The 22,180-nt window shown below is 41.0% G+C and overlaps 1 protein-coding gene across 3 annotated transcripts in view; it reads right to left on the bottom strand.

Moving 5' to 3' along the window:
- Positions 1 to 22,180, bottom strand: part of PIR (pirin) — a 92,239-nt gene that overhangs the window by 65,096 nt on the left and 4,963 nt on the right. For all 3 annotated transcript variants that reach the window (XM_031445862.2, XM_010993413.3, XM_031445863.2), the window contains exon 3: positions 14,012 to 14,104. In XM_031445862.2, coding sequence (XP_031301722.1) covers positions 14,012 to 14,104 — 93 coding nt within the window. The remainder of the gene's footprint in view (positions 1 to 14,011; positions 14,105 to 22,180) is intronic.

The following is a 22,180-nucleotide window of genomic DNA, read 5'->3' as shown; positions in this document are numbered from 1 at the left end:
CCAAACATCTCTTGTAATTATGTAAGCCAGATCTTAATAATTTTTGCTCAAAGACCCATTCAACCAAATGTAACAGTTTAAATCAGTATTTAAAAAGAGTAATACTTTTTACCAACAAATCACAACTCTCCAAAACTACAAAAAGAAAGAGCAGAAATATGTTTCAACAGGAAAAAAACAAAAAAATATATACCCAAGAGGTAAGAGAAGAGAAAATATTTATGAAGATCTCAGCATACACATTAGATACTGCTGATTTACACAAATAAGATCATTTCCTCCTCCGTACAAGAACCCATTATATATGTCTGGGCCGGATTGTTTCTGTTGGCTATGTTTTCCGCTTTATCCTAAGGTATAAAAAGTAGACCTAATTAATCACTAGTCTTTTTTAATATGAAGATTCAGCAAGTTGTTGTGTAACTCCTAAGTGGCCACGGGGTTTTGGTCATTTTCCTATACATTTGTGTATTTTAGGAAACAGCCGAAAGATGATCAATTCATAGAAAACCTATGACGGAGTAATTTTAAAATCATCAATTAAGATGGTAAGTTCACCAACAACAGCCATTTACGAATTCATTGAACAAACGGGCACTGAGGTCTGACGATGGAGAAGACAGATAAAGCAACTGATTTAGTGAAGTCCATACTCTCCTGCAGAAGAGAGTAATCAGGACTAAAAGATGGAGTAAGGGTCCTGCTGGATCAGTCTAGGAGAGTGTGAGGAGCACAGGAAGGATTTCGCTCCCACTTGGGTGCGAGGTGGAGCTTCTCAGAGGAGGGGAGATGGCAGTTAAGTCAGATCAAAAAAGTTGGCGGTTAAGGGGGGCTGGGAGTGTGTTCCAGGCATACGTGAAGACCAAGAAGTGAGGGTGCTCATGACTCATTCAAGAAATAAGAATGGCAAGAGAGAAGCCTAGATAGACAAGGGAGTCTCAAATAAAACTAAGCGGAGCACTAACACGAGATTCAGCCATGAGCTTGACTTCCCATGGCCATGTCCCGATCTGTATCACATGACTCCTGCTCCATCGGCAGTGCAGGGCCCTCCACAAAGTGTTAGTGAAAAGCTCCACTGCCCCTTCCCACTCCATGGAGGGTATTCCATGAGTGTGATCACTCCTCACCGTCTTGCACCATGGTGGGACAGGAACAACTTCACCTGATGGGTGGACTTGAAAGAAGAATCTGCGCTCGCGGAGCTGAGCCCTGCCTCTCCCCTTCCTCTCTGGGAATGTCTGCCCACAGAAGGCGAGGGTCCTCTTTTGCCCTTTGCCTCTGTGAGAAGGGCCTGCCCTGATGGCGGTGGCTCGCAGGGGTCCAGCACAGCCAGTGAGAGCTGCATAGTTGGCCTCAGTTTCAGGCGCAGGGTTCAGAGGCCCAGCTGCCTCCAGATAGAAGCCACACTCTCCAGTATCCGCTTCATGGCAAATAAAGGTAGACTCTTGTCTGCCCCCTTCCGTACTCTCAACGGGTTCAGAATTGAGGCCGGGAAAGCAGCCCAGCGTTCATTCGGCTTCCTCACACCCCCAGTGAAGGGCAGTGAAAGGCCTGACACCGTCAGGCTGCTGGAACCTCACACTGCAACCTTGTACCAAACCCACCTCTTCCCGAGCTCGCTGTATTGCGTGCCGACTCTTGCAACCCAGGATTTCTAGAACGCTTACTACAGTGCAAACCAAGGCTGGCTGACACCACAGCTCTCCATGCGTCCTCCTGCTGAACAATGTCACTGCGGTATACTGTGACCAGAATGGCCTCAGCAGCCACCTTTATCTCAGCAAGTGGCAGGCAGATGGCTCTAGAAACTGGACGTTCTAGGTTGTGATGGTTCATTTTGTGTCAACTTGACTGGGCTAAGGGAGGCCCAGATAGCTGGTAAAATATCATTTCTGGGTGTGTCTGTGACAGTGTTTCTGGACGAGGGTAGCATTTGCATCAGTAGACTGAATAAAGTCCCACTACCACTGTGCACTGGCGGGCATCATCCAATCTACTGAGGGTTCGAACAGAACAAAAAGGCGGAGGAAGGGCAAATTCTTGCTCTCTCTTTTTCAGCTGGGATGTCTTATCTTTTCCTGACCTTGGACATCCAAATTCTAGGTTCTCAGCAGGGCAAGGATGCATTTCCCAATAAATGGTATTAGAAAACGTGATTATACAAGAAAACAGAGTAAGCCCCCATTACATACAGAAATGTGTTCCTAACAGATTAATGATTTAAAAAATACATTTCTAAGATTTAAATCTAAGGAGACAGCAAAAATACAAAATGTCTGCACATATCTACCTTGGCAATGCTTATTATAATAGCAAAATCCAGGAACAGTCCAGATGATGAGTTAATAGGGTGTACTTAGCTAAATCATGCTACAGCCATGCAAGAGAATATTATTATGCAACTGTTAAAAAGTGATAGAGATCTCTATTTACTGACACAGAAAAATGAAATATTATTTAATCAAATATGCGGTCATGTTGTGTACGCAAGTAAGTGCCTCGATGGACACGTGCCAAAATGTGAATGGTCATCCCCAGAAGGTTAGAACTGCAGGTACGTTGTATTGTCTGCTTTCCACTTTTCTGAAAGTGTGATATTTCTGCAATGAGTAGTTTGCTTTTATATTATGGAAACAACTTTTTTTATTTTGGAAAAATATAAAGATGCCACCACTAATCAGCAAATTAAAATAAGTGAGATGCTTTATTTGGCACAGACACTGGTGAATACTGGTTCCCTGTATAGATGAACCGGGCCCAGAAAGGAAGGCAGTGAGATGTAACGGAAAACAAAAGAATCAGAAGAGTAACTCCATATTACCTGTGGGGACAATACAGCTAGCTCTGACTTTAATATGTTACTGTTGGGGTCGAGAGGTTCTTGCCCTGTCACAGAAATAATTCAGAGTCAAGACACAGAGATTAAGAAAGCAAAGCAAGGATTTACTAAGGGATAGACAGTACGCTCTCAATGAAAGAGCGGGCAGACCCAGGTGGGTGGCTGCCCCGAGTTTTCTTGGCAAGCTCCTTACATGAGTGTAAAAATGAATGGGCAGAATATTCATTGGTGGGGAGGGGTTTAGGGTCGTCTTCCGTGATCTTCATCCCAGCTCCACCTTCCCAGGTGGGGAGGACGGGTTTTTCATCCTTATGTAGTCTTGATAGGGAAGTTGGATTAGGTCATGATGAACAAAAGGTTACATTCGGATGGTGGGGATTCCTGTCCTGTCCCACGCTTCTGCCTCCAGGACACTTATCAACCCAGAAGGTATGGTTTTTTTAATCAGTCCAGAGAATCTTGCTTTTCTTGGTCTGTTCCAAGGACCCCTTTTGTTCACAAGATAGATGGTTTTCTGCCATGTGCCCATGTCCCCCTTTCTCTGCTCATATCTAGCTACCTGCCGGCTCTAACACTACTGGATGGAAAAGACCTGGAATTATTATAGAGAGCGCTCATGCCAAAATAAGAATTAAGCACTTCGGATGCCATACAAAGCTTAAAAATTTCAGAGAACAAATAAAAAGCTTCCAAATGTCAAACAACCAGCCAAACCATCAGGAGTGGTATCTAGGATTGCTTTCCTTTTCCTGTTATGCATGCATTTTTAATTAAAATAACTGCATAATAAAGGCAATTTCCATTCTGTTTGGGCTGAAGCTCTCCTTTGGGTTCTCAAAGGAGTTTCTTTCCAATCCTGTTCTTTCCACCCTCAGAGATTTTTCAGTTATTCAGGCCTAGGGGCTTTCAAGTTGTTAATCATCTAAAAATATGTCAGGCAACTTTCAAAAGTAAATTGTGGTGAGCATGACTCATTTAAAGATGAAAATTCATGTGAAGACCAAAAGAGGTTTGTTTGGGGTTTGTTTTTTTTTTTTTTTTTTTGCAAATTTTATTTTAGAAAGCAGTTCCAACGCTGTTTCTAAAAGATTGAGAAGACCATTATCCCCTCTTTTCCTCTACTGTTGCGGTCTGGCTGTCCTCTTTTCCCGGTAACACAAAAGTAAATAGCGTTTTCCCTATCCCAAATACTGTAAAATCTGAATTAGAGAAGTCTGGCCACTGAAGCTTTACTGAGTCCATAATGCCTACTTTTCACTACTGAAAGCAAAATAAAGACACTTTTCACCTTTGGGGCAAGAAAAATCAGAAACCAAGGAAACTATTTATTATCTTTCATTGTATTTATTTATTTTTGCTAAGTGCGGTACATGCTACACTGAGACCTTAAGGAGACGTTAATGTCGACAGAGGATTAAAAAAAGAAAAAAAAGCCTCAAGCAGTACTTTTGAGAGCTGACACGACCCAGATGATTTTTGAGGACATGACATAATCGCAAACACCTGGAGAACGGCCGTGGGTGGCTGGCGGAATTGGGAGTGTTAGGTTTAAACTCGAGAGTTGTGTGTGTCTAATTAAGTAAGAAATCTGTAATCTGAAACAGGTGTTTTCTTAAAGGACTTGACATGCTTCGTGGTCCTGCTTTGTCCTTTCCTCCTCCTAGTCCTAAACTTTCCACAGGTCTTCCCTAAATATTTGTGCTTCCTTGTCAGTTCTTGTCTGTTTTGAGTGTTTGTATTTGGAAGAAGGACACAAGCCCCCAACAGCAAGGAAAGAAAAGTGTCACCCGCAGTATGAAGGTGAGAGAAGGTCTACCTCAAGGAGCTGTAAATTAATTCTGAAGAATGACAGCAGCAAATAGTTGGTTGTTTCTTTCTGGCTGGTATTTAGGAGGGAAAGCGTCATGATCTCATTCAGTGTTATAGTGCAAAAAGTTTATAGATTAAACTGTGTTTTCTTTTCATTTCCATTTGTCCTAAAATGGTGCCCTTTTTTTCCTACTGGGAGCTGAATAGGAAAAAAGAGAAAAACAAACCACAAGCACGGGTGGAGGTCATGGCTGATGAGAGAGGCCAGCAAGGAACATCTTGCGTAACAGAAGCAGCTAACTCATCCTCCAAGGCCAGAAACAGAATGTTCGAATCCACACAATTCAGGACCCAAGTTATTTTACAAAAACGCTTTAACGTCTTGAGCAATCACTGAGAAACCTGGAAAGTCACTCTCCCCCAAGTTGGCTCATCCAACTCTGACCCTCCCCAAAACACCTTCACAAGTGCCAAAAGGTGATTTTCACAAAAAAGGAAAAGATAACCAACAGGGTTTAGGTGTTCAGCCAACAGGCAAACCCAAATCACTGAAGGCTCTGCAGGGCCTCACTTAACATTTCCTGCCACCCCCCACCACAGGCACCCATTCTCAAAAGCCTCCCCGGCTACTTCCACTCTGAGTTAAATTTCTGCCATGCCCATCGAGATTCTATGATGATAACATTCCCAAATCTAGCTACTCAGGAGAGCTGAATTGCAGATTCCCTGAGAATCTTACAGCTGCTTCTAGAACTCCAGGGTCAGGAACAGCCTTCCTCTTCAAACCCCACTCAGGATTCAACCCTTTGGGGAATCTCTTCAGACAAACTACTGCTGGCTCCCCATATAATCGTCAGGCCAGCTTCTTCACGGATACTACAGGCATCTTGTAAATTTGTGGTCAAGGCGTTCACATCCATCATTCCATCTCCCATGTTATACTGAAGAGGCCTCGAGGGAGCGGTCCGTCAGCTCCTATGATTATCCCGAGTTCCCGCAGACAACGCACTGTGTCTCCACCGAGTGGGGAGAGTGGGTAGTTAGAAGCACTGCTGCTTGAGAGTGCCCTCTGCTGAGCCTCCTGACACATGCTCACTGCTTTTCTAAATTCGGTCCTCACCACACCAGGGATATGTTTTCCTGAAAGGCATGTCTTCTAGCCTGTGCACCTTGTCTCTGCTCAAAGACGGCATGTCCTTGTGGCAAGCTGCTCTCTGGTCATCAAGGGAGGGACGGTGCTGTGGTGAAGAAGGAGGTTTTTCTGCTCAGCAGCCTCCAACCGAAGGGTGCCAAGGCAGGCTGGGGGCTGACAGGGCTCTTCCAGAGAGACCCGTTAAGGGAATCAGGTCGATTTCCCTCTTGTTTTAATATTTTGTTAAAATTTCACTATAGAAATGTTTAATTTAATTCAGCAGCTAACACCTTTTGATGGATGATCTATTATTCCTGATTCAGTTCATGGTATGGACTTAATTTCTCAAACTTTCAGTGAATGTGTTTATTGCACTTGATGTTACTGGACCATAGTTCTCGGGATTTGGGAATTCAAGAAGCAATATGACATTTTATAAGAGGGTCTGACATGGGGGTGCCAGTTTTTTGTCTTTTTAAATAAACTTTAAATTTTGGAATAATTTTTCATTTGTTTCTTTTTCTTTCATGTCGGCCTGCACAAGAGCAAATGTCATCAATATGTATGACTGAAACATTATGCTGTACACCAGAAAGTGACACATTGTAAGTGACTATACTTCAATTCAAAAAGAGAGAGAAAATGTCATCGCAAACTCATAAATGGGAAGTAAGATATCACCCAAAAGGAACGCAGTGATCATCCCTTCCCTACCTTCAGGGAGCTACCGCTAACTCTAGGAGAGGGAACACTACTAAAACAGGCAGCTAAGAGATGCGAATGCAAATGGGAAGTACAATTAGAACCGGTAGAAACAGAGAAGAAAGATTAATTCTGATGAGGAAGAATCCAGAGGAATGGGGGAGTCATTCATGGAAGGAGGCAGCCCCTTAGTGGGTCCTTAAAAGACTGAAATGTTGGGGTAAAGCTAGGCTGGGTAAGGCAAAAAGGTATATAAGAAGGAAGAAACAAATTTTTAGGTTGTAATAAAAGATGATAAGCAATTAAAGCACGATGTTGTTACTTGTGTTAATACTCGATCATGAATGGTCTTCTTGCGGCTATCAAGAAGTTAAATGATTGTCCTTCAATATCCAGGCAGTCAACCAACCCCAATCAGTTTCCTCATTATAGCAGAAGTTCAGAGGGGAAGTGAGAACGTGACTTGGCACTTACAGGCAAGAAAATCCGGATCCCTGAACCATGAAAGCACTGGGTCCCACAGTAAGTCACACAAGGAATAGAGGGGCTCACAATTTACCGGGCAATGTTACCCAGGCAATCTCATCTCTAATGGTATTAACATGTCAATGAACTGAAACACTGTCAAACGTATAGAAAGGGAACTTTGTTCCAGGAGTGGGAGCACGGAGGAGTGGACAGGTGCGGGCTTGGGTTCAGATGGGCCCACCGGCCCTGTATGGGCTGTGTGACTCCATAAGTCACCACCTCTCTGGCCTGTTTCCTCATCTGTAAAATGGGGGGCTAACAATTCCCACTTTTCAAGGTTGCTGTGAGGTTCAGAGGCAATGTAGAGAAAGCAGGTGAAGCTTCTCATAAAACTGGGAGCTGATATGATTGCATGGCAAATTTCCTTTGGGTTTCATCCTATGTCATCAGACATTTCATTTGAGAAGAGTCTACTGATGGAGAACTCTGAAGAAGATTCGCTAAGAGTGCTGAAGATATGCAAGAAGTTTTTTAGCATGTAATGATCTATGTTCATTTATTTTGGACTTATTTTTAGTTGCGCTAAAAAGCATTATTTCATATTTGCTAACATAAAAGAATGTTTAATGACTGGTTTATTGTCTTTATTACATCTCCCCTCCAGTTTGTCTACTTAAGAGCTCCAGGAATGTAGTCTCTCAGACGTGAATGGTTTCTGTTTGCAATTATAATAGGGTGGGGGTGTGGCAGATGGGGAAATTTGTTGGGAATTTATGTGGACTGCTTTCGAAGAATATTTCCATTAAACTGCTACTTTCTCCTCACGTGACCTACACTTGTTGACAAAAACCAGGGTTTTATTCCTTGCTGTGGGTGGGGACTGTCCTGGGGACTGGAGGATGTTCTGCAGCATTTCTGGCTTCTACCCACTAGATGGCAGTAGCACCCTCCAGTTGGAATAATCTGCAAGGTCACCCCAGTTGAGAACCGCTGACACAGACATCCTAAAATCTAGACTTTTAGACTAAAAATGGTTCTAATTTCAAAACGACAGCGTTAACTTTGGAGTTGCAGGATATATATATTGGTCATTCATTCATAACTAGAGATCAAGCTTGGCTTTGAAGACCTTCCCCAATAATGGCCCGGCCTACAGCTCTGAGACCCAGCCCACCCTACACATCCACCTTTTAAGTCTGACTAAACTACTCAGTTTCTAATAAATCTCCGCATTATGCCCTCTGTCTTGTCCTCCATTGTCCAGAGAGTCATATCTAACTTACTCCTTAAGATTTTACATTTACGGCCAATTTTTCCCTGAGACCTTCCCAGACCTTTCTGTTAGAAGTGCTGGCCTCTCCCTCAGATTGTGAAATTTCATCAAATGGATCTCTCTTGTTCCTCCTTCATCATTTGCTAGCTTTCCTGCGAAATAGACGTCCTCCACCTCCAACTTCTAAACTCATGGGCGCATGAGCGGGCACGCACACAATTTTAATTTCTTTTCAGAGAAAGAAAAGATTGAAGAAGTTATGCTTTTTAATTTGAAGCACTCTTAAATTTTGTGGGCACCTCCAATGGTGCACAAATATTTCTGAGAGGAAGCTGTCCCCAGGTCATCCCCTTGTTCCATGGTGGGGTTTTCCCCAGGAAATTATTAGATTCCTAGAAGTAGGGTAACCGGGTGAGAGAATAACTTTTCCCATGGAATTCTATGGGGTTCTTATTGCTATTTTGAATGGGATCTTCTCCCATTATATCTGATTACTGCTTTTGTGCAGGAAAGTGGGTGATTTTTGCATCATTATTTTCTACCCAGCCATTTAATAAGAGGTTTCAGTTGATATTCTTAGCATGGTGGTGCCAAGGGGTCTCCTGGGAGTGAGGGTGGCTTTAGCTTCTTCCCTATTATCTGTTAGCCTCACCCCCAAATCACGCCAAATAAGCATATACACCAAAATCCACGTGCTGCTCTGTGACCACAACTTCAGGACATGTCCTCCTCCAATCACATCACTGCAGAAAGCTGGACGCAGCCGGGGGGTGGGGGTGAGTCTTTTATTAGCATATTACCTACAAATAAGTAATTTGTCCTCCTCCTTTCCAATAGCTATCACTCTTACTAACAGCTTCAAAGCTTCCACAACCATATGAAATCACAATGCTGATGATCTACATTCTCACATTCTTGTCTTTCTTCTCATAACAGGAACATGTCTAATATCTCCATATTAAATATGACATAGGATGTTCCTTGAACAAGAGAGTCTTTATAAGGTTCAGAAAATATCCTTTGTTCCCAGTTTTCCTAGACTATTATTTTCCCTTCCGAAATGGATTTTGAATTTAACCAAGCTTTTTTCCCTACTCCCCTAGCTTTGATTCAACAATGGTATAGTTTGGGTTTGAAAGTGCACAGCAAGTTAGAAAAAACAGGCCATGTGGGAGACAGGAGGCTTAAATCCAGTTGTAAGTTTTAGGTGTGAATCACCAGAACCCTTCCCCTTCCTCTCGGGATATTGTTCAGGCATATTGCATGCAAACGCTGCTGGCTGCCAACCAATAAACATGAGTGTGGCTTTTCTGATGGGCACACCCTTGGAAACAGAGCTGGTTTGTTCTCCTGAACAAAATCAAAGAACCTGCTGAGGCTTGCAGTGAAAAACTTTATACAACATTTCAAAGCCCAACTAAGGACAAAATCGACAAGCCCATCCGAAAATGCCCCTGCGAAGCAGGCATGGTAGTTTATTCCTAAGAGTTGTTCAATTTCAGCAGGAGCGACCGGCCATGTTGGTTTCCCCAGGATTGAGGGCTTCCTAGGAACACGGGACTTTCAGTGCCCAAACCTGGAAAGTCCCAAGGCTCTAATTTAAAGGATGATTTTAAAAGGAACAAAATACATCTATTCTCAGGGTAGGTGAAGGGTTCATTGGAAGTGTGTGAACTTTAAGTCCTTCTTTTTTGGGCGAAACTAAATTTTGGCAGGGTATGGATAAAAAAAGGCAGAGTGTTGTGCATTTTTCAGATGGTTCTTTGTTTCTGACCATTTAGAGCTGCCGTAAACCAAGGTATCAGGCTCAACCAGAAATCCTTCCACCCTTGACCACTCGGGACTTTCCAAACGATGCTCCCCAGAGTCCAAACTTCAGGCAGGAGATACCAAGTGCATTTTCCCCTTTGTCCTGGGACCACCAGGTGTGCCTCCTTCGCCAGGGCATTCCTTCTTCCTCAACATTCAGGTAAGTTTTTAACAGAAAATATACGGCTATGCAAACTGAAGATTTAAGTTTTAAAAAAGGGTCAGCCATTTACTCGGTAAAATCAGGTTCTTGTGCTTAACTCATAAAATAGTATTTCTGGTTTGGAGGGTCATCAGATGATTACTTCTCAAATTGTAACGTTCATAGCAACCACTTGAGGATGTGGTTGAAATGTGGGTCCTGATTCCTAGACGGAAGTGGAGCTTGAGATTCCAGGTGATACCACTGCCGGTTCCAAGATCACATTTGAGGTAAGAAGAATTTTGTACAGTAATATTCTCTATATTTCTTTGATCACATAATGTGAGCATGGACTAAAATGTGAGCATGGACTAAAAAAAGTACATTTATTCATCTTTTGTATTCATGTGTTAGGACAGCATAATTTCATTTTTATTAAAAAAATAAATGTGAGCTCTAGTATTTTATTCCAGCACAGCACTGAGTCATCTCACACACAGTCTATTTTGAGGACCACTGATGCTGATCACACACCCATCATGTTAACATTCAGTATACATGCTTGTATTTCTCCAGGCATAAGAAAATCACTTTGATCCAGGGGGCCTATTCCATCTTTGAATAATGAATTGCTACAAAGTTCTTCCTTCTATTGGTTTGCATCTACGCTTCGTATCCAAAGGTTTACCTTTGGAGGCAGTGAAAAACAAGCCTAATCCCTCTTAACACTATTTCAACTCCTATCATTGAAAAGGGCCTGATTTCCTTAATATATAAAGAGTATTTATAAAACAATAAGAATTATGTCACCAACACAGCAGAACAAAATAGGCCAAGGAGAGAAATAGGTATGACAGATCTTTGAAAAATGAAAAGGTAATCAATCTTGCTCAGGTAAGAGAAATGCAAATTAAAACTATGATGAGGCATTATTTTTCATTTATCAAGATGGTAAAGATAAAGAAAAGGTGGGTTAATATACTGTGTTGGTGATGCTGAGGAAAAACAGGTGCCCTGACACATTGCTGTGGCAATGTCCATTGGTACAATTTCATGGCAGCTGCTTAATGAAGCTGTTAAAGATTAGTTGTTTTTTTTTTAAATGTTGGGAAAATGCTGACATTATAATGTTTTTTAAAAGAGACAAAACACACAGAGCATGAAAAGTACTGGAAGAAACTACATTAAAATAATAGCAAAACCTATTTCTGGATGGTACGGTAATAAAACAGGTGATTCTAAGTCTGTTCTTTATGTTAATTAGCATTTTCAAAATTGAAAACAAATCTGTAGGAAATGCTCCAGGGAGGACGTGATGCGAGCCTAGAAGTGTGGACCTGGTTTTGAACTGCAGACTTTTAAAGCTCACAGTAAGAGACAGTTGAGTCCTTGGCCTACCTACACTCCTGGGGAAACTGACACAGGTCATTCTCGTCATTGACAGTAGTGACGTTCTATAACATTGCCATGATCACTGAATGAGCCAACACCCAATCATCGCTCCTGGGGACATACAGGGTTAGGGGCCTGCCACCCTCTGGTTACAATCAAGAATGAATCAATAACAGAACTCTGTTCTATGTTTGCTGCTGTTTAAAGACACCTTATTTACTATCTATTTTGTTGATTCATTAGCACTGAGCTCACGGACAGCAGCACAAGTCAGGCCTGGAGGAAGCTTCTCCAACACGCGTATTGTCTCCATGTTGTCTCCCTAAGGCACCTCTCAGCCTTCTTACACTTAGGGACATGAGACAGCACTTCAGCACGATGCCTGGGGGCTGTTTTAAACAGTAGATCACCAACAAAAAAGCACACAAATGTGGCACTAAATAGACCTCAAGAAGTACACTTGTTTACAGTATGAGAGCTGACACGAGAAGACAGTGTTGTTTTGTTCACCATCAGCTGGGAGCGTGTGCAAGCTGGGGTGCTCTGCGCATGCCCACGAATGCGGGCGTAAGCGCCACAGGGATTGATCTGGGGGTGACAAGTAAATTCAGCGTGTAGGTGACTTTGCAAATGATGAGGACTGGCTGTGATTCCAACTACAATTTTAAGCAAAAGTCTTATTCAAAAGTAAAGAGCCAAATACCAATCTTCTACAGTTGAACCCCTTCTCAGAGTAGTTTCAAGTTGAGTAACTTACAATTTATAAATTTGAATTTATAAAGGAAATTAAATTTTCTTTCCACAATGGAAAGGAAAGCAATGTGTTTCATCATTCATTTTATTTAATATATTCATCATATTCAGTGAAAACCATCTCTTTTTATTATCCAGTTAAATTCAGCCAGGAGTTACTGAGCATCTCCACCCGGAGAACGTGGCGATGGGCGGGATTACCTGAGCTGAAGCAACTGTTAACTGAGGCAACTCCTAGTCAAATACAAGACAGAGGGTATGATCAAGGCCACCATAAAGATCTAACGTGTATGAGACTGCAAAAATCTAATGTTATTGGGGCCAAACGACAGAAAAAGTAGATCCTCTTGGGATTGTCTGGAAAACATGATGGAGATGGTAATATCTGGAAAGATCTTGAAGGATTAATACAATGGTAGCTGCAGCTGTGGGATGGTGAGAATCTCCTGATACCAGAAACAGAAGAGCACAGTGGGGAGACCTGTTTTGGGAACTGGGTCAGAATCTAGCCCAGGTGTAGGGGAGGTGAAAGGAATGGCTTCCATTATTGATGTAAAGCAAGGCACAGTGGCCTCGAAGTGGTCACAAGAGAACAGAACCGGAAGGCAAAAGGCTAAGGGAAGAAGGGAGATGGGTCAAACAACCTTAATCCTTCATACTGTTTCCAGAAGCTTCTAGGCTTATTCCATTTTTTACACTACAGTGCTTCACTCTTTACCTGTCCCTCTCTCACCTCCTGAACTAGACTGCATCCTGGAGGCTAGCAGGGATCACACCTCCTCCTCCGTCAGCCTCCCTCCCTCTGCTCACACTCCCCAGCACACAGACACCCTGCTCAACATACAAAAGATCACCAGACAACAACGTCTGCACGTTGCCAGATGTCAATGAATATTTACTCATTCAGAAACTAGCTTGACAGACACACTAAGCCCTGGTCTGTTTTCTAAGAATATAGGTTCTTCTCATGGAGCGCATGACTCAACTTTGTTAGGAACTGTCCCCACATTTTCCCAGAATATATACGTGTGTGGAGAAGAGGAATCTCTGAAAGCGCCCCAACATTGTGTTCACACTTTTATTTCCTCATCTGGCTAAAACTGAAAATAAGTGTTCAGCAAAATCACTATGAATTTTACAGTTTAATTTGTAAATGTATATGTATGGCCTTAAAATCCTAATTTTTAGGCCATGTTCGATTTCAGCCCCTTGATTCTACAATCCCTTGAAATTGAGTTGAAATACTAATAGTGTTCTTGGCTTGCCTTGTAGGGTTTAAAACATTATATCACATGAGGTAAAACATTTCTGAATATTCTTGAAGAGAAGCAAGTTTTCTATACAAAATTATCTTAATCACATCTTAAATTGTTTCTTCTATCTCCAATAGATTATTTTAATTATATAAATATTTTTAAGAAGCCAATTCTCGCTCTTTATTTAACTGCTCAAATAGGAATGTCTCCAGCAGCACAAATTCAAAGATTTACAGTAAATATTTAAATTTGAAGATACTTCGTGTAAAATAGATAATACAATTCTATTAATAGCCAGGAACTTGTAAATTAAGTTTTGCCTGTTATTCGCTGCTTCTAAATTTGAATTTTCTATTAGAAGTGATTACTAATTTTTTAAGAACAGAGGTAAAATTTAAAACACACACTTTTGCAGTCACATTGTTTTACTTACTGTTTCAAAACCTCGGTGTGGGTGATCAGGAAATCCGCCTGGTCTACCGCCTTTAAATTCATCAAACAGTAAAAATGGATCCAGATTTTTTAACTGAAATAAAAATCAAATCCAGCAGATTAGACATGCCTTTTAAGCCACACTACTAGGGGCAACATTCATGAACAGATCTAGAAAATCTCACTGAAAACGATATTGCCGAAGAGCAACTATGGGCAATGAAAGTTGTTTTCGGGAAAGAACTCCTTACACACACACACACACACACACACACACACACACACTCACTCACACATGGATTCACTAAGTTAAAGAGCTGATATATCATGAGAAGTGGACAAACATTTCATGATCATCTAAGACCTAAATAGTCAAGTACAAACAAGACAGTCTATATCCTAAACAGATTCATAGAGTCTCTTGGGGGAACAGACTAGGAAATCAATGATTGCACTGTAATGATTGCGCTCTCTGGAGGGAGAGAATGCATATGAGACCGGGATGGGCTCAGGGAAGGGTCTACCAGGGAGGTGTCACTTGAGCTGGGTCTTTAAGTAGAAGTTAATCAAGTAGAAAGGGGAGAAGGAAGAATATTCTAAATAAAAGATCAAAGAAGCAGCTTGACAAGCTTGAAGAACTTCAAAGAAACTACTCTATTGGAGCAAAAGATGCACACAGAATCATGATGAGAGGTGAGCTGAGGATAGAGGCCAAATCTTAAAGTTTGAGGTGAGGTTTTATCCTGAAGGTGATGGGGTTAAATGAAAGGTTGAGACGATCAGATTTAGAAAGATCACTCTAGCATACAGGTAGAAGATGGTTTGGAAAAAGAAGAGACAGGAGGCAGAGTATTGAGAAGGTGATTTTAACAGGCAGGCAAAGACAAAGGCCAGGTCTAAGGCAACGGCGGTAGTGATGGAGAATGGGATTTGGGATCACTCCCAAATTTCTAGCTATGGTACCCGGGATGATGGTAGGACCATCCAGAAGCACAAGAAATAGAAAGCCACGGTGACTTCATTTTAGGTCAAGTTGAGTTTGAGATATTGCATATAAATGATATTTATATAAATAGAACTGTGAATATTCAGTGTCCAGTATATTATGCAAAAGCTAGACAGCAACTGAAGCTAAATCTTGAGCTCAAATGAGAGGTGGAAACAGATCTGCCTGTTATCAGTGTATCTTTATGACTGTCTTGGTTCTTCTTGGCCATTTATTATTCTATATAAATTTTAGAATATTTAAGAACTTCTACAAACAAAAATTTTGGACTTTTGATTGGAATTTCTATGAATCTATGGATTAATATGGGAAGCACTGACAATTATATAGTGAGTTTTCCTATTCATAAACATGGTTATCTCCATTTATTTAGGTCTTTTAAAATGTCTTTCAATAGGATTTGTAATTTTCTCCCTAAAGATTTTACATATATTAAAATTACTGCCAACTAACATACTTTTTATGGTGTTGTAAATAGTATTTTTATTGAGGTACAACTGACATATAACAATATATTAGTTTCGGATATACAAGGTAATGATTTTGATATTTGGAAATACTGCGAAATGATCACCACAGGAAGTCTAGTTACCACCTGTCCCCATACAGAGGTACAGAAATTTTTTTCTTGTGATGAGAACTTTTATGATTTACCCTCTTGGCAGCTTTCAAACACGTGCTACAATAATCTGTTGCATTTCTAGGCACTAACAATGAACTATTAGAAAGAGAAATTAAGAAAACAATCCCAGTGACAATTGCATCGCAAAAAATAAAATTCCTGGGAATAAATTTAACCAGGAAGGAGAAAGACCTGTACATTGAAAAATCTAAGACACTGATGACAGAAAGTAAAGATGACACAAACAGATGGAAACGTATTCTGTGTTCATGTCTTAGAATTAATATTGTTAAAATGTTCACATTACTCAAAACAATCTACAGATTCAACACAATCCCTATCAAAATCCCAATAGCATTTTCCACAGAAATAGAACAAATATTCCTAAAATATGTATGGAACCACACAAGACTCCAAATAGCCAAAACAATCTTCAGAAGAATCAAGCTGGAGGCATCACACTCCCTGATTTCAAACTATATTACAAAGCTATAATAATGTAAATAGCATTTTTAAAGTTTTTGAACAGCTTGCTGCTGGGGATTAGATACATGAAAAAGGCAATTTTGAACATTGTTAAGCTCTTATTAATTTGAATAATTGATCTGTAGCTTCTTTTGGGTTTTCTTTGCAGACATTGATATCACTAGTGTATTTATCAATAAGCTTTTGCCCAGCAGCTCACAAATTATCTTTTGCTTGCATTAGATTAAAGCTGTGGCAGGCTGCAGCTTCTCTGGGTTTGGCTGGGTTTGGCTGGCCTCTACATGTCTTCTTATTCTGGTCCCAAGTTGAAACAGTGGCCACTGTCTAGGACATGCTGTTCTCATAGACAAGGGCCAGTGGTGGAAAACCACAATAACACGTCCCGTTGGTCAAAGCATGTGACATGGCCAAGCCCAAAGGCAGAGAAGAGGGCACTTAAACCCTCCCTAAGAGACTCATGGGTAATGCACCTAAAAGTGGGTGAGAGTGTGTAATTCTGTTACAGGGAGGGGGTGAATATTGGGGAGTAATATTTCAACCAACACCCGCTGGCAAATAACTGTTTTTTCCCCCCTTAATTTTCAACCCTTATACTTTCGATTCCTTTTTCTGTCTTTTTGCAAGCTAACGCCTCTACAACAATGTTGAGTAGAATAGATGGCAACAGACATCCTTGTCCTTGTCCCTAATATGACACAGACTGCTTTTTACAGTTTCACTGGCAACCAGGTTGTTTAATGCAGGCTTTCTGTAGATTCCCTTCATAAGGTTACATAATTTTCCTTTTATTTCTACTTTATTAAACTTTCTAGCATAAGTGGATGTTGCATTTTATTGAACGCGTTTTCGACACTGATGGAGACATTATATGTTTTTTTCTCCTTTAATCTCTTAATGTTGGTAAGTTATATAAATAGATTTTCTAATATTAAACCAAATTTGCTTTCTTCAGACACTCCAAACTTGGTCATGATATATTATCTTTTTTACACATTGCTGTATTTGGTTGGTCAATATTTTGCTTATGATTCTTGCAAAAATGCTCATAAATGTGATGTAATTATCCTTTCACTTGCCATCCTTGTCTGGTCTTGATTGCAAGATAACATTACTTCATAAAGTGATGTGAGGACTCCCCAGGGTGTCACCTCCTGGAGAGTCTGTATATTACTGGAATTATCTGAATGTAAAACATTTGGTAAAATTGTAAAAATCATCTGGAGCTCTCATCTTTGTGATAAACTTTTAAAACACTGATTCACTTACCCTAATGCTACAGAACTATTCAGATTTCCTATTTCTTCTTTCCTTTTCATTGCTTTTGGACTCTAAGAATTTCTCTAACTTCCTGTCAGCTCAGCTATTTATTTACTATTTATTTGTTCGTTTGTTTGCTTGTTTGTTTTAGGGTATCTACTCTGTCATATTGCTAGAAATGAAAGTACCAAACCTTCTCTTTGTCCCTCTGACTTGGCTCTTATTTTCACTTTCTATGGGAAAAAATACACATACACACATGTACACACATATTTATGTACACACATATAACATATATAGTACAGACACACGTGCACACAAATTCAACAAGCTACTACAAGTTTTTGTAACCTAATCAAGTCTCAGTTTCTTCACTTTAAAATATGGGCTGTAACCATATAAAGCTGGGCCACTTTGTAACCCATCTCAGCCCAGTGTTCATCTAGCCCAATATTAAAAAGTAACTGGGGAGAAGGTAGAGAGCATACTCAGTATGCCCAAGGTCCTGGGTTCAATCCCCCAGCATCTCCATTAAATAAATAAATAAACAAACAAACCTAATTACCACCTCCTGCCCTCCCTTGTTTTTTTAAAAGATAATTTTAAAATATATTAAAAAGTAATTGGAATTCAATTCAAATATTTATTGAATTCTCTCAAAAATGCCAAAGGGGGCTTCTACTTAGAGATGTGTTTCAAATCTGCCTTACTCCTCTCCAATTCATGTCCCCAATATTTCCAGCTTCTCTCACTTTAACCCTTCAAGTCTCCTCCGAACACATGGAGAGAGCTCTTCCCTTTTCTCCTCTGTCCCCTTACCTTCTGAATTTACTCTTTTCTCTTCCACCAGGAGCTCTCAGCCCTTTCCAGTGGAAATCAGATCTCGGATTCTTTCAGTCTCATCCTGTCACTCATAACTCCCTTTCAGCTCGAGGCAAGCCCAGGAATGGAACTGGGGTTGGGAAGGAAGAGAGGATGAAAACTCTCATACCTTATTACACATGTTTTCTTCTCACAGGATAATACGTATCTTGAAGGACTGGGCACAGTGCCTGCAGAGCACCCAGTGCAGTGCCCAGAACGCTGCAGGGTCTACACAGATGTGTGGTACCTGTTAGATCTGTGAGACACAACTTCCCTACGTATAAAACAAAGGGGTTGGAGTCTCGAGATGGCTTTTTAGGTCTACATTATTGTGGTTCTCTGGTATTAAAATGTGGGTAAAGATGAGATCAAGAGATATTTATGGCTTCTTGGGCTCAAAGAGTTTAACATGAGCAAATATGTCCTGCCGTCAACTAAATTGTGAAAAGAAGAGGTTCCCCCTTTCCAGTCCTACCCTCATCACCATCCACACCCACAGAACAGTACTTATTCATTGTCTGGGAAGTGCTATTTGTGATATATGGGTCACATATTCAATCCTGTGGTCACCAATCCATGGCACACGGACACATACGGTTCAAAAGCCGGCACAAGGAAAAGACTGTAGAAGGCTTGAAAGTCAGATGTGAAAGTCAGACGGATGAAGTGTTTACCTGGACAAAGGATGGGGTACATGTATAAGAGACACTCTTCCTCCAACAAGCAGGAGTGTCTTGCATTAGACTATTGTCCTGAAGTGTTATTTGCAGGCTGGGTACTAGCCCTCATCCAAGTTCCTAACATTCTCTAAACATTCAGCAAGTATACAAGAACACATTAGAGACACTTGCTACCTGCAGACAAGATCTGATTTATGTAAGAATTCAGATTTTCTAAAATATCTTGACTTGGTCCCCAACTCACTGACATCTTTCTCTTTCTACATATTAAAGTGATGTTCTTTCAAAGTTTTTGAACCATATGAGAATTTCCTTTTCTTTAAACAATTCCAGATCCTTTGGCTGCCACTTTCAGTTGGCAGCTTCCAAGCTTTCTTTTGATCTCTTGAGAAGGCCAGTCAAACCCATGGCCACCACCCCTCAAGCCTGTGCCACTCTCTTCACAAAGTTCCAGCAGCCTGGTGTCTGATTTAAATCAGGAAGCAGTGGAAGTAGCTGCCAGTAATGTCAGTTCCTTGGAGGCAGGGCCGACATTATGCTTTTCTTTGATGCGTCATTGAATCTAGAATAATTCTGTGTATATAGAAGGTACTCCACCAACATCCCAAGTGGTGCTTGTGTTTGGTCCTTAGCCTCCTCTGTAGCTGTGGTCATATGACCAAATCCGGCTAATGAGAGGTATGCAGAAGTTGTTGGGCGGGACTTTTAGGGAAATCCCTTATAAAAGGAGGACAGACAGCTGGCATATATCCTTTCGCTGTTCCCCCCTTCCTCCTTTCTGCACCCAAGTTGCAACTGCTCCAACAGCTGTCTTGGGCCATAAGCTGGTACACTAAGAATGATAAATTTAGAAAGAGCATTGGGCTGACAAGTGTGGGGCTTCCAGGCCAACCCTGGACCGCCTACTTTTGGGTTTTTCAAAACAGAAACAAAAATCCTTACCTATGTAAACCACTGCTTTTGGAGGATGCTTTCAGTCATACACAACTGCACCTAATATAACTGGTAAAATGGCACTAATGCGTGTGGCAGCAGCTCAGAATCAGGAGAGGACCCCCCCCCCCCACTCTCCCAATACCCAACAAAAGGCCCGGATACGTCAAGATAATATGGCAGCAGAAAAGGGGAGAGGTCCCTCAAAGGTAGACTCCAACAGATCAGTACCCCCGGGGCCTACTCAGCCTGAGGGTAACGACGAGAAGGCAGGAGGAAACTGCCAGCACAGAGTCCAGACCGAGGTCTAGTTACGGCCCTGAACGGACTTGAGCTGTGACTCTGTGTTCCTCTACCCTGACTCAACTTCTAGAGACACTGATGGAGAGTCACTACAGAGGCTGTATCAGCCAAAGATTAGTCAAGGTTGTTTGATGATATTAAGAAATGCATCATTTTTAAGTGTGCTAATGGAGTTACAGTTCTATTTTTTACGTTCTTATCTTTCAGAGATACAAACTGAAATATTTATGAGCGAAATGGAATGACTGACTTCAAAACACTTTGAGGGAAGAAATGGATGGGGCAGAGATGAAACAAGACTACCCATGAATTGATCTTTCTGGAGGCTGGGTACACAGAGATTCATTATGCTCTTTTCCACTTTTCTATGTTAGAAATTCTCCCTAATAGAAAATATATACAGAATAGATAAATATCAAGTTTCTACTGTGTAGCACAGGGAACTCTATTCAATATCTTGTAGTAACCTATAATGAAAAAGAATATTAAAATGAATATATGTATGTACATGTATGACTGAAACATGATGCTGTACACCAGAAATTGACACATTATAAACTGACTATACTTCAATAAAAAGAATGCAAATTTAAAAAAAAAGAAAGTATATACAGGCATACCTTGTTTTATTACACTTTGAAGTATTGCACTTGGCAGACACTGAGTATTTTGCAAAGTGAAGGTTTGGGGCAACCCTGCTTTGAGTAAGGCTATCAGCACCATTTTTTCCAACAGTATTTGCTCACTTTGTGCCTCTGTGTCACATTTTGGTAATTCTTACAATATTTCACCTTTTTCATTGTTATTATATTTGTTATGATGATCTGTGACCAGTGATCTGACGTTATCACTACAACTCACTGAAGGCTCTGATGTCAGTTAGCATTTTTTAGCAATAAAGTATTTTTTAATTAAGGTGCGTACCTTGTTTTTTTGACACAATACTATTGCACACTTAATAGACTACAGTATACTGTAAACATAACTTTTATATGCACCAAGAAACCAAAATATTCATGTGACCCACTTTTTTGCAATACTCGCTTTATTGCAGTGGTCTGGAAAGGAACCCTCAATATCTCTGAGGTCTGCCTGAATAAGAGTGGTCCAAGGAAAATCACATCCCACCAAGGACTGCCTGGTGGAAAGGGGAGTGGGGCAGGGAGGCAAATGCAGAGGACTGGTGGGTTTCCCTCCTGCTGGGACCACAGAGGAACTCCCCGCTAACATCACACTGTACAATCATTCCAATTCCAGCCTGGCTGCCCCGGACCAGAGACAACTGTTAGTAGAAGGTGCCAGTCAGCCCCACCCCATCTCTCCTTTATCACTCACCACCAAAAGGCTCGGTGAGAGAACCATGAATTCCTCTACCTCCACATTTACAGTCACAGGCAACATGTCACTTAGGGCCACTAATGCTGAACACTGTTGTAAATTCTACGCTAAAATAGCTCTGGACTCCAAACTTGATGAGATGATTCTTCAGAGACAAAATCTTGGTGCAAAAAGTTTGAAAAGGAACCACCTTGAAGGCAGAGTGATGGCTTTCCTTCTCTGCGGATTGGGGAGTTGGGGGTCCACCTTTCTGGCAAGTTGGCCATGTGTGGAGTGCCAACAAATATGGTAACGCTCGAAACGGTCAAAAGTCGGGCCAGGAGTAAGAGAATAATGGTATGCCCAAACACCGAAATATGTCATAGCCACTTAAATGGTGTTCATGAGGAATTTATAATAACATGGGAAGTGCTTGTGCTACCATGTTAAATGAAAAACTAAGGACACAAAGTTATTTATTCTGTACAATCCCCAAGACGTAAACTACATAATTACATGGATACAAGAGGAAATACCCTCCATCTTAATGGTGATTAAACCAAGTGATGGCATTATGAATGATTTCTATCTATTTATTTTTCTTTAGGGTAGAGGCACGCCTGGGGCATGGGAGACCTTTTGAATTAATAGACTATGGGGATCTTTAAAGCATAGGTTTTCAGCCAGGGACTCTTAACTGGG

The sequence above is a fragment of the Camelus dromedarius genome, chromosome X (genome assembly GCF_036321535.1).
Source record: "Camelus dromedarius isolate mCamDro1 chromosome X, mCamDro1.pat, whole genome shotgun sequence".
NCBI lineage: Eukaryota > Metazoa > Chordata > Mammalia > Artiodactyla > Camelidae > Camelus > Camelus dromedarius.
This window is presented reverse-complemented; position numbering and strand designations above follow the sequence as displayed.